The sequence below is a fragment of the Sceloporus occidentalis genome, unplaced genomic scaffold, assembly GCF_023333645.1.
Source record: "Sceloporus occidentalis isolate IW3139 unplaced genomic scaffold, rSceOcc1.0.p SCAF_259, whole genome shotgun sequence".
In the NCBI taxonomy this organism is placed as follows: domain Eukaryota; kingdom Metazoa; phylum Chordata; class Lepidosauria; order Squamata; family Phrynosomatidae; genus Sceloporus; species Sceloporus occidentalis.
Genome location: NW_028317239.1, coordinates 211276 through 225291, shown reverse-complemented (window position 1 = coordinate 225291; position 14016 = coordinate 211276). Strand labels below are relative to the sequence as shown.

Here is a 14016-nt window from a genome sequence, read left to right as displayed (position 1 = left end):
ATGGCTGCAGGCTTTCTGCGCTCCTTTTAATGGTTTTGAAGGGGTGAGCATGAGTATCGTGTGTGGAGTTTCCTCAGGGTCTCGGGATTACCTTTCTCTGGGCAGGGAAGCAATGTTGGGTCATGCACATATGGGAAACGTCACACATGCTCAGTGATATGTTCTAAGTTGTGGCCATTTAGATACAAACACGGGGAAGGGGGACAGTCAACAAATATTTCAGGTGGACCTTCAAAGCGTGTACTGTGCGGAAACTGGCTGGATATTCTCCAGGTCAACACCAGATTTCTCCGAGTTGTGCCATGACTCCACTCCCTGCCCATTTCCCCATTAAAGGGAGGTGTTTCCCGCAATGTCAGCGGGAACGGCCACTTACATCAGTGGAAACACCCCCGACGTCAGTCGGCAGTCCTGGCTACGTCCCACAAGGGTAGGCTCCTGGAAGCCAGAGCCCACAAGTTCCCAGGTATGGTCATTAGGGCTACCATGTTATCCCCACTCTGGCCCTGGTAAGAATGTTGGAACAATGCACTTGGACCAACCAAAAGCATAATTGTACATTAAGAGAACATAAAGATCCTAAGTCCAGAAATTCAGGATGCTGATAAGAGTCAGATTGTTCTACATTTTGAAAATCATACTAGACATGGCAATGCAATAATAAGTGTTATCTCTACTGCCCCTTGAACTTTTGTACTGGGATCACCTATATTCCACAACATTATACTGAAGACGTTGTTTGCGTGTTCCAGACGTCTCATGCACTAATAAGACCAACTTTCCTTTTCTAAAGTTCCGGCTCTTTTACATCCTCCTCAACAATGAATGCATATTAAAGGGCCTTCAAAGTAAGAGGCAGGGAATCGCTCCCTGACCGGCTGGTGGTGATTATAACGCACTTGCACAGTGGCAAGCAGGAGATGTGTTCGCCAAGAGGCAGGGAATGGGGCAAATTCATAGGGGCATCCTGCTGAATCCCTCCATGCATTTTCAAGGGTAGAAACAATAAAGGGAGACACACTTCTCACATGCATTAAAGTGGCTGGAGTGTCCCTTAACAAAAGGCGTTATATAAGTACTATTTCTTGTCAGGAGTAGGATAAATATACCGAATTGTAGGGATTTCAGCTGTGAAAAGCCAGTGAGAAAAGCATACCTCCCAAGTGTCCCGCTGACTGGTCCAGGGACCTTCTAAATCAGCCATCATTTGCACTTAATGTCATCATATCTGGGAACCTCCAAGGGCAGGCTACACGCATTTGCCTTCTTTCCCGCCTAGCAGCTCCTAGACCTGGCCAAACTCATCTACTGGCTTTCAGAAGAGTTATATGGGGTCTACAAGACCCCCTAATTTATTTGAGTGGAAGCGTTTCCCTGCCACTGATTGGCTTCATGAAGCAGCCAAAAGTATTGTGAAAACACGACCATGGAGGCAATGGTGCGCTGCAGCTTCTCCTAGAAGTCATTTTTTTTCTCTACCAGATGCTTTGTAAGTACTTTAGCACCAATAACCAAAGTTATGGTGGGTAAAGGTGATGGAAAACCCTTCCACTTAAAATTAAGGGGGTAGTAGAAGCATTATTAAACACTCATCTACAGACACCAGACAAGATGTAAGTACTTTAATATCCATTCTTCATTTGGTGGGCTGTATGAGACGTTGGAATGTCCTTTTTATCAAGCAGAGGATGATCAGCCAGGAAACGCAGGTATACGGAGAATCATTATGGGTTTCAACAAAGGTGCAATGGAGGACAATCTACCTAAATAAATAATTCTGGTTTACACTGGTGAGACAACATACATAACTACAAACTCTCCGAGGTCTCTCATCGGTTTCTTCTTTCTCCATGCGAGGTAGCAGTGTTTGGCCAAGTCCCCCCCACCACCTGCAGCTTACCAGCTTTCCTCCCGCTCCTCACCCACTAAAGGCTGTCTGGAGCTAGCCTTATGCCTACATGCAGCTATGCTGCCCCCTACGCCCAGCATTGGGAAATTCTCATGAATGCCAATAAGACTTACTAGATCCGTCACCTTCCTCTTTCCTCTGAAGGTTTAATCACCTAACAACAGCACAGGTTTTTGGAATAGAAACTAAAAAAAGGCTTCTTGAAAGTCCCTGTAAGTGCCTGGCTTTGCATCATGTCACAAATTCTGTATGTAGCACAATTTTACACAATGAAAGTATTATTTCCGGGCATGAAGTAGTACAGGGGATGCTGTCGCTAGTGCTGCATTCAGTTGCGTGTAAGCAGAATACCTTTAAACCATTTGGTATTTTTCAGCCACAGGTACTCAGACCACCAGCACATAAAAAAGGATGTCTAAACGCTCCCATCGCAGACTCGTGCTCCCATACAGAGTCTGCGGCTCATCACTTGCTGACACCGTAATATGTAAAATCACAGGTGCGCTTTTATACTATCTCGACGTTCATAAAATAAGTACCCTTAGGACAAACTCCTGATCCATGTGTTATAGAACCTACCCTGATACTCTTAACCTCTTACTTACTCAGGATCTCCCCTACTTATTCTAACTGTAATGCTCACTAAAAACCCAACTGTTGAGAGAAGTATACAATCAATCATCTTAATATGCCATAACCAGCATTCTAATAAGAAACCACATTAGAGATCTCCAGGCCATTGACTTCTCAACTTGACCTTTGCTACAATCACAGCATTCTTACCCAAACATTCTCTCATCTTCTTTCCCATTCTCCCTCGAGCTCCTAATAGACTGTAAGCTCTAAAGAGCAGAGCCGCCTTCTTCTTCTCTACCAGTATGTGTTAAGTGTTTTCATGGTATTGTTAATTTCGGATATTATCCATTTTAATATTATTTTTAATTTTGTTTTCTTCTGTAAATGATATCGTAATAATGCTATGATGGATCTTGCCGGCGTTGTATAATCAAAATCTAATAATTCAGCTCTTATCTTTGGCTCTGATTATTTTTGGTGCTTCTGTTTGGTGGAAAGTCTGTCTCATCAATGTAGATGACCAGAGGCATGTGGCTTGTTAGGCAAACACAAGGTATATTATGTATTAAACAGAAATAAATGCAGTGACTGGAAAGCCTGGACGTTGGTCGAATCCACATGAGTCACAGAGCAAGCAGAGGTTACAGAAGCAGTACATAGCACTAGCAAGTTATTCCGATGGAATTTGTCCTTGTCACCCATCCCAGGCCATGCTGAGTAGCGAGGAGCCCAGGGGACCAGAGGAGGGATGAGGAGAGGCAGCTGTCTGAACCTTGTTCAAACCTGTTTATCTTCAACTCTACACTCAATCTTCTTATTCTTCCGGCTCCCCTGCCAAGTTTCCACTGGTTGCGCTTTACACACAAACTACTAACCCTTTCACAGCTGGCATTGTTACAGTGACGTCCTGTGTGTCCGCATAATGCACCAAGGTCAGGGCTGGACTAGGGATGACTAGGCGCCCCTAGCACTTTAAGGCCAGCTGCCACCAAATGATGTAAGTGTGGCCGCTGGCCGGATATGCGCTGCCTCATTTTACACTTCTATCCTCACGCAGGGCGCAGCTGGGCATATCCGCAGCACCATATCTGCAGCCAGAGTGGCAGATGGCGATATGTGGGGTGCTGTTGACCAGTAAGCCACTGGGCATGTGTCCAGTGTGCCAGATGGCCTGTCCAGGCCTGACAGAGATACTAACAGGAACACGCTATAAGACCAATGAGGTGGAAGTGAATCCCTCAACTGAAGACCTTGTAATGTAATAACAATTCATTGTGATAACAATTCCCATCGTAATTATAGAGAGTCAGAATATAGGCTTGTAGTAACCCTAAAACTTATATACTTATAGATACATAGAATTTGTAGATAAGAACCATTTAGCCCATCCTTTCCGGCTGCTTGTTTTCAGGTGCAAAGACTTTACTCAGTCCTTCAGTCTCGCCTAAGATTCAGGGTAGCCTTATGTCTATCCCATGCATATGTAAATTCCCTCACTGTATCAGCCTATACCACTTCTGCAGGGAGGCTGTTGCACTTATCCACCACTTATCCCACCCTTCAGACCATGTGACAGAAGAATGCACTCCATTAAGTTTGCCAGGAACCTACTGGCAAATAACGCCCGGCATGGTACACACATGTGCTGCTTTGCTCATTATAGAGGCTTGCTCCAGCTCTACGTGTTCCAGACGCATGCATCTTTCTACTTCCACTCTGTGTTTGGCGAACCCAAGCCCTCCATGCCAGAGAGAATGCTTCATGCATGGACGGCTTTCGCAGTGCTGTGCGAGGAGCGGGAGGCTCTCCCAAGGCTTTGCCGCGTGTCTTTCTCTATGTTGGTCCATGGAATGTCCAGATGTTTCAGCGTTGAAGTGTTAAATCACCAAACTCATCCATAAGCCCTGACCCTCAATGCCCCTCACTCTGCATCAAGCAAAATCCTTCCTACTCCCTCCTTCCTTAAGTGTCCCAGGCAGCTTGATACTAGGATCTCCGCTGCTACAACATGTATGTATCCTGGAGGACTCAATAGGTCCCTGTCCAATCTGGCCCTGCATGAATGTCATGTTGCCCCTCATTCTCTGATAGCCTCCTGTGCTCATTAAATGCCCATCGTACACTTTTTATGGTCTTAAGCTATTTCTCTCCAAAATATCCTGATGGACTTCTTAGAAAACTGTAATTGTTTAAAATACAAAAAATTTGTGTCTCAAGTGTCTCACGTACACAGAGTACATGTGGTGTTTATAAGAGCCCAGAAAAGAATCTGACAGCGATAATCTACACAGCCTGTTCTCCGGCGGATTCCGTGCAAACTTCTGTCCTGGGCTTTCTGCCTCCCCGAAAACAAAAAGTTTTTTTCTTCGGCAGCGTAAATAGCTAAGTACATCATTTTGAAGAACGTATTTTATTTATGCCATTTTATTTATAAAGGCATTCTCTGCGGTTTTTAGACATAGACTTTTATGGCTGTAGAACACACTGGATACACTCATTCTGAGTTCCACAAATAGAGGGACGTCAGGGAAGGAAAGAAGGATGGGGGGGATTTGCATCCAAAAGAGGGGCTTGTCTTTCTGTACAGGCAGATTTAAAGGGGCAGATTCCCATGCTGTATCACTAGTGAAGAATAAGTTACTTTAATATGTAAAATATGTATACATTGAACCTGTAAAAAAAATACATTTAAGTGGAGCTGCCACCCAGCTGGTGTGCCACTGCCACTGCTCAATCGGCTGGTTACAAAAGCGAGATCTTGTATCTCCCCAACCTTTCCATTTACAAAACAAGGGCTGTGCATGACTGGCACAGCTTCCCGATACTACTATAAAAAATAAGTCATATACCGGCGCTGCCCAAAAAAGATGGCGGCCATGAAGGGGGCGGCTGGGGGAACATAAATACGTCCCTGGCACAAGCAGCAGGAGACATCTTCAACATGCCAAAGAGCTGTGGGCAGGGGGGCAGAGAAAGGGGCAAATGCATATGGGAAGAATCTGCAGCGGAGACCATTAAACATTCGTTAAAGGGACCACTCAGCTATCCTATGCATTAAAGCGCTCATAATAGCTAGAGTGTCCTTTTAATTCATAGGGCTGCCATAAGCACACACTGTAATGATGTCTCTTTATGGCCCCTCCACTTACCCAGGCAGGGTTATAGGAACTACTTGGGCAGGTGGGCAGCACACACCATGCCGCGTATTCCTGTGTATTGTGTATAAGGGGATTGATTCACTCGCAGCGCAACTCTTTTATTTATTGTATGTTATCATATTTTATAATAATAACACTAAGCATTTAAACAGCACTTTACACAGTAGGTAGGTAACTAAACTGCCACACTGATACATAAATATATACGCAACCACATAGTACATCTTTATAAAAGTGTTATACATTTGAATTCTATTTTAACATATATTATATTTGTATTACAGTTTAGTATATATTATATTTGTATTACAGTTTAGTATATATTATATTTGTATTATAGTTTAGCATATATTGTCTTTGTATTATAGTTTAGCATATATTGTCTTTGTATTATAGTTTAGGATATATTGTGTTTGTATTATAGTTTAGCATATATTGTCTTTGTATTATAGTTTAGCACATATTGTCTTTGTATTATAGTTTAGCATGTACAGATTTTATATATTGACTGTTAATGCATTCTTTCTCACCAACATTCCTTTGCCACATACAGATCAGTGTGTGTTTGTGTGTATATGTGCTTGCATGGTCAGTATGCACTGTATTGCAGTCTATAGGGGCCATACTATGTGCTACAGACAGACACAATGGTGGCTTTTGTTCCAGAGAGAACAGGGGGGCTAACAATTAACCATTTAGCTGCTGGCTGAGCTATTTCACAGTAACTGGCAGGGATCGCTGCACATAATATCCATTAGCTCACCCTCAATAGCTGGGATGTCTGAGTCTGCTGGGGGCTGGAGAGGAGAGGAGGGGTGGAGGGGTGAAACAGACAGAGGGAGGGAGGGAATCCAGTGTGTTCAAAAAGTGTGCAGGGAAGAGCTAGCCGCACATCAGGGAGCCTCCAGCCCGCAGCCAACTTCAGGGAAGAACGAGTCCCTACCAGGAGTGAGGGCGCACTCAGCCTGGAACTGCAGACCTGTAAGTGTCACTCATACCTAGAGGGGGAAGAGATTCATACTGGGAATGGAGGGGGGGTAGATTCTGTGCTTTGGGGGTCTGTGTTTCATTACTGCCGGGTAATGGGTGGGTAAGGGGGGTTTGTTTAGTGACAGTCCTGTTAGTGATGCTGCACAGGTCATTGTGATGGAGGTGCCTTGGGTGCTGGCATCTGATCTGTTCACTGTCACTCTGCACACATGATCCAGGCTCTTCCATAAGAGATCCACTTTTTCCTCCAAGAAGCTTCTCTTCTTCTTGTGTTGTTGGAGTTCAACCCCACAAATACGTGGAATCTGACATTCCATGTTCTAATAGCTTGGTCTGCCAGAGGATCCCCAGCTCTGCCCATCACCCTCAGCCAGATGAAGGCTATTTGTTAGCTTTATAATACATAAACTTCAGGTCAAAGCTCTGGCGTAGACTGCTTAATGTGGAGCAATCAACAGGAACATTCTCTTAGTTCCCATGGTGACTGCTCCATATTTAGCACTGGACTGTTTATCCATAAAATTCCAGCCTGGAGCAGTTTGTTTATAACCCCTATCATGCTGAGCCAGCCATAGATACCTTGCAGGCAGTGTTAAATAATAAGTTATGAAGATTTTTTTTTAACTCCCCACAATGAAATCGTGTGCTTGTATGTACAAGTACAAATCTTGTTGGAACGGTGACAATTCCTATTATTACACAACAGAGCATTTTGTGTTTAAAAAACAACAGCATTGAGAGATGTGAAAATAGCATTTAATAGCAAAACATATAAAACTGCACATTTTCCCATTACTTTGTGTTTTAAAGGAAAAAACAGTTATATGGTGAGTTTGTGCAGCGCTGTATCTTCATAGCAGTCTGTAGAGATACTCAGCACTCATATATATATATATATATATATATATATATATAGTGCACAGTGTTATAGAATAAAGCTGAAAACTGAAAAATATAACTATTCTACAGTGCAACAATTTCATTCTGGGTCTACAAATGTATTTGGCATTATTATTATACGCCGCATTATGTACTGTTTAGAGATACTCAGCAGAGCTATAGGGTGCAGTAAGCCTGCCATGAGTCTATTATAATAGACTGGTGGGCTGTAGGATAGCCAGCTTGATATCCTTTGTACTAGATTGGAGGTCATTTGCTCCAGCTGTTCAGGGGGTGTCTGTCCAGCCAAATGCTGCTTGGGAGTGCATCATGGGAGTTGTAGTTCAGTGACACCCGGTATTAACCATTCCACTAACACTAAATGTTCAATATAAATCCTATGAGGCGCGTGAGAACTCAGTGTCATTGTACAGCCCACTGTGTTCATTATCTATATAATGAGTCCTGTAATCTCGGTCATACTCGGCACCATTAATCAGCGCAGAATGTTCCTAAATCATACGGTAACAATTCATGATCTCCTCATGTCCCTCCCTGGGCACACATACATGGACCTCTGGTTTCTCCATTAGGGTTACTCCCTGCCTCTGATGGATTTTCCTGCAAACTTGACTTTTTCCATGTTAACCGCCTCATTACTGAGAAATTCATAATGTATGCATGTGGCGTCTCCCATGGTTGAGGAACCGCAACTCCCATCACACTTAAGGCCCTGTTAATGATGGTAGCTGTAATGCCACATGTGCTAGAACCCCATCTTCTCAAATAGAGTCATGGCAGCAGGGTTAGGCATTCAAAGGGTTACAATGTTCCTTTATATGATGTTTGCGCCGCAGGAACAATGTACTTGGAAAAGAAATCAGACTTTGTACCAGAACAGCTTCTGTAATTCTCATCAGCTCGTAACGGCTACAAATTCTCTTTCGTGATTAAGAGTGCTGGTAGCCCGACACAGCTGGTAAACGATAACCACTAACTTGCTGGAGAAGTGGTTAACACAAGCAGAACTCATAGCAAGAACTAGCTAATTCCACAAGATTTTCTAGTATTTCTGTTAATATTAGTTAACTTTTTTTTTTTTTTTTAAATATATGTGTATTATAGAATGCTGAAGAATGCCTACGTTGTCTGGGGTGGAATAAGTTCTGGTTGTGGAGGTAGCATGCAGACTGTCAGACACCTTAGGGAGCATGATAACATTTATATTAAATATTTATATATTATAGTCATTACAGGTGTAAAGGAGTTAAAGTGATCTGACCTAACGAAACACATTTGGCCCGTTGAATTCAGGCAGGCAGAAAGGACAGACGGAGACTTTTATTTAAATACTTATTATTTGAGCTACATGGTTTTAAAAAAATGTCCTAATTTCCCCAAAATACATACCCATTTCCCGACACTGAAGATATCCCAGATGGCCCATCTGAAACAGAACCTCTATGATTTCCCCGTGTTGCTTGAAAGCTTACACAGGGGACTTTGAACACGATGTTGAATTTGTAGAGCTCATGGAGGAAAATAATGATCAATGACCACAGGGACCACCAAGATTAGTTATTTGATTATTCCTCCAGCATAACAACTCTCTGTACAGCAAGATTGCCACATTACCCATTGATACATAGTGTTATTACATGGTATAGTAAAAGATGTTTTCTTCATAAACTAAAATAAGTGTTTTTTTAATCTTTTAATTTTTCTCGATGCAGCATTTTGCAGATATTAACTCTTCTGTGCTGCTCAGACATCAATGCAGCCCTGCATTACACATATCCTATGTGTCCTCGATACCCCAAAATACAACACCCCCCATAATCTTATTATAGTATACTAACAGGGCCAGCCCTAGGGAAAGATGTGCTGAATGGTCCCTAAAAATGAGTACACGGAAGGCAGGAGATCTGTGCCGGTGATGGTGGTGTCTACATGTATGTAGCAGCTTGTGTATGTATATGATGCTCATTCCGGGTACATCAATATATATGAGTGTATGCATTAGTACACATATATAGTCACAGTCCTGTATGAGGGTGCCCATGTGAATATATAAGGCATATATGTGTGTTTCTGAGTTTTGTGTAGATATATACTTGTTACTCTTGATGTTTTTTGGGGGGTTAGATTAGAGGAGTCACTCTAATGAGATCTTCTTAATAAACATGTCATTAACATGTCATTATTACCAAGCACTCTGAAAAGTGACATCCTAAAGGCTGTCGTGTCTGCTGCTGCTGATTTACACCCATTGGTTACTTTGCTTTAGCATTGATAATGTCATTCTCTTTTGGGGCAAAACCTGCATAAGAAAAATACATCCCTGTCTTGACCTTGCCTCGTGTATTAATTTGTCCTTCCATAGCCACCATCTTACACCAGTGGGAGGAATGATCATTCAAATGTTCCTATAGAATGTTCAAAAATGACTGTCTAGAAGGGATGATCCTGGAGCAGGCAACCCCTGGGCCAATGATTTCACGAGTGCAGGCAGCTCTTAATGGGGCAGTTGGAGAAATTAGATAACTCTCTTAAAACTGGCCCAATTGTAATGCTGAGGCCCCAGCGCTCTACAGAAACAGTAGAGGAGAAGGTCCTCCTTGGCTCGGTGGGTCTATGGAATGGTTTGGAGCACTCCTCTAGGTCAGGCCTAAAGCAGCAACCCCATAAACACCACACTGACATTAGGTGTTGGCCTTTTGAGCACTATTGAAACACGTCTATAAAATTAAATGTAACCTACAAAGAAATGGTGAAGACTTGCTACGTGTTTAGGATAGTCTTGATGACACTACATGGAGCTTATGCCATTTTCCTTTCAGCTTGATGGGTGCCATCGAGCTAGAACCATAATGGCAGGCTTCAATGCATCGAGAACACACGTCGAGCAACTGCGAACGTGTGTGCATGCACAGTACACATAGCAGTTAGTGAACTAAACAAGGGGCATTTCATTTACTACAAACCCCCCACTCTTCTCCATATCAGGTTTCTCCACTAACTTTCACCTCCTTTCAGCAGCACTCCCTTTGCTTTCTCCCTTCCTCCACCCTTCTGTCTCTAACTTTTCAGGAAGCTGTTATGGGTCCCTGGAGGTCTTAAACCGGGCCTTAATTTATTGTTGGTCTGCCTGTTGACACCTGGTGCTGCTGAGCCACAAGCTGGACTCTCAGTAAACATGTTACTTGCACATTCTATGTTCTCTCCATAGAAACAAAATTATCTCTAATTACCCTCCAAGCGCTTAAAGTTCCCTTAACCTGTAAAGCACCCTGGGCAGAGGTCAGCAACCCCTTTATTAGTGTAATTGCAGAATCCTTTCTTAATGTGTTACTAAGATGAACTGATACATTAGGTAGAGAGAGGGCCCGGCTCGCAAGCTTACAATCTAGAGGGTATGGGGTAAAGAAAAGCATTAGGTATGGAGAAAGAAGAGGTGGTGAGGATGTTGATTGAGTGGCGGTAGTACTAGTGGTTCTAGCTAAAAAGTTGTACACTTCTCTGAAGAAGTGGGTTTTGAGATTTTTCTTTATTATTGAGAGGGACGGTGGAAGTAAGTCCTAGAGGTACCGGGCAGCACAAGTGAGGTCTTGTAAGCAAGAAAAGGAAGTTGCTATAAGCGAGGAGGAAAGCCTTAACCCACAGGAAGAAGATAAGGATTGAGTAGGGGACTATTTTTTATACAGGGTAGAAATGTATGGCAGGAGCAGTATTATGGAGGGCTTTATGTTATTACTATTATTATTATTTATTATTTTGTATAGCGAGCCAGTGGAGGGCTTCACAGAGTGTTGTGTAAGGAAGATAAGCCTAGCAGAAGCATATTCGAGAAATGCTAACCAGAAGATGAGAAAAGTGTTGCAATAGCCGAGGCGGGAAAGATAAGGAATGAACAAAGGTTTTTGTGGCTTCTTGAGTAAGGAGCAGGCGGATGTGAGAGATTTTTTAGGCGGAAACTGCAGGATCTGGTGAGGGACTGAATGTGAGGGATAAAGGAGAGGTTTGAGTCAAAGATGACCCCAACACATCGGGTATGGTTAGTGGGAGAGAAAGCCGAGTGGTTTATGGAAATAGACAAATCAGGCAGTGGAGTGAAGATAGAAGGAGTGAAGATAATCAGTTCAGTTTTAGATAGTTTAAGTTTCAGGGAGTGTTGTGGCATGCATGAAGAAATAGCAGACAAGCAGCTGTAATATGGGACATGAGAGAAGGAGAGAGATGGGGGAAGAAAGCTCTGGGTATCATCTGCATATAGATAATGCTGGAAAACAGATAGATGCGATGAGATGCAGAAGAGAGCAGTATCTCATATACCTATAGAAGAAAGCGAGTCAAGAAGAAGGTGGTGATTGGAAGTATCCAGGAGTATCTAAAGGGGGAAGTGACCATTGGCTGTACAAAAGTGCAGGTGTGAATATACACAGATACACTTACACATGGAGTCATGGATTTTGAAGGCATACAGTTAGTTGAACGATTATGCCAAAGAGGTGCTAATGATCATCAAATTAATATGTAGGTTGGAACACAATCATTAAATGAAAGAGAAACAGCTGTGTAGGAGGAAGAAAACCGCGTGAGGACAGTCAAATTCACTAACAAGGGAACACTGAGCACAGCAACAAGTTATACTATATGTGTATGTAGTGGTGATCCGGCTATTGTACCTCTTTCCTGGGCTTTGTTTAAAGACTGCCTGGTACCGCGGACATTTGCCCTCAATGGATCCAAGTATAAAGTGGATATAGAGGCAAAAAAGGTGATCATTGTTAACTTTACATATGCCGGTTTCGTATTAAACAGAATAGGCATGTGCCAGATTCATTTGTTACTGGAGTTATTAAACAGAATACAGGGATAGTCGCTGGATGTCGCCTGTAGGACTGGAACCGGAACTACCGTGTTTCTCACTCTTGGGGGAATCACAGGTGTCATTTATTTAACTTACATAGGTAAGTAGTTTGAGATATATAAAAATATATGCACCATATATAAATAAAAATATATGCACCTCTACATGATTTTCTATTTAAAACTATATGGCCTATGTCTACGCAGATAGAGGCAAATATATATAGTATAGTAGACTTTTACAAATTAGGCCCTTTCTGCACCAGTTCTGTTTTTGTTTGTAGGGTGGTGGACGTGGTCAGTGGAGTAACTTATCTTTATCGGGGGCTCCTTGACACTATGGAGGAGGCTGTTCAGAAAAAAAAAACGCATAAAGTTCACTTATTTATTATAATGTCGTTGATTTCCTGTGTTTTTAATTTGTGTCTGTTTCTCATAAACTGACAAAAGATGTTATCTTCCTTAGAGTTCAGCAGCTTGAAGCTTCATTTGCAACAAAAACATGGCTTTAAAATGTTTCAGTCTCTTAGTTATAACTGTTTTTGTGAAATGCGGCACATTTTTTTGTATTCACCCCTACGTTTTCTATAATCACCGTAAATTAAAGTAAAGCACCCTGTTCCGGGTTACCGTTAAACACCGCATTTTGGAATGTTCCTTCTGATAGCGTTTTCCCCGGGAAGCAAGTTCCTTCTCCGACGAGGCTAAATTGGCGCTTGGCACTAAAATGTGAATTTTACATTTTTTCATGGCGTTTCATAAATTTAGTCCGTAGTGCTGCAGGGTCAGGCCATCTGGATTCTGAATCTCCGCAAAGTACATTCTTTAATTGCCTCTGATCACAGATACCTCTGTGTCTGCCCCAGGCCTGAGCGCACTTACGGCTCCCCTATAATGTGACCGAGCCTGTGCCTTCTTGTTCCTGGGAGTGTCGTTGTATAACCATTATTATACTTTTTTTTTTTTTTTTTAAATGTATTTATTTTTTTTAGCTCAAAAATTCTATTACAGAGGAATCAATTGAAACAACTTTAACCCTCTACAGCAACGACTGCACTATGACACCTCAGCTATAAGGATCACTTTCCGGGGCACATATAAAGTGCTGCCCCACAGTATGCCGGCGAACTCACAGAAGGGAGTCAGTGACATCCGACATATTGCAGGACAGCACCTCATATGAACTGGAAAAAATGGCTGCTATATTCCTCACTATTTACGTTGGGCAATGCCCTAGGCCTGACTCAGGGCAGCGTCACCAACCACCCCTCCACGGCGGCCGTCCTCGCTGCAGAGTGCTGAAACATGATGTCATATGCCGGCTCTTAAAGGCGTCTACGCTTTTCAAATAGTCTATGGCGGTTGTTCTGGCTCTGTGCAGCCTCCATAGTGTAAATAGGACGGTTGCGGAGGTCCGACAATTCTTGCCACTCATTGGCTACTTGAAGTAGAACCCCACCTATGCATTTGCAAGGGGAACACCGTGGACCCTTTAAAGGGTATACTATACATTAAAGTGAATATGATGGCTGGAGTGTCTCTTTAAACCCAGCAAATGGTACAGAGCTTCTAATGGCCAGTTCCAGAAAGTTAATTATCTCACAGATGTCAATCAGGTATCCAGTCAAATATTAT

The 14016-nt window shown here is 42.7% G+C and overlaps 1 protein-coding gene across 1 annotated transcript in view; it reads left to right on the top strand.

The window, feature by feature from the left end:
• Positions 1 to 352: 352 nt before the first annotated feature.
• LOC149275887 (lysyl oxidase homolog 2) overlaps positions 353 to 14016 on the top strand; it is a 36501-nt gene continuing 22837 nt past the window's right edge. Inside the window, exons 1-2 of the mRNA XM_089504196.1 lie at positions 353 to 466; positions 13311 to 13338. Of these exons, the coding sequence (XP_089360322.1) occupies positions 353 to 466; positions 13311 to 13338 (142 nt within the window). The remainder of the gene's footprint in view (positions 467 to 13310; positions 13339 to 14016) is intronic.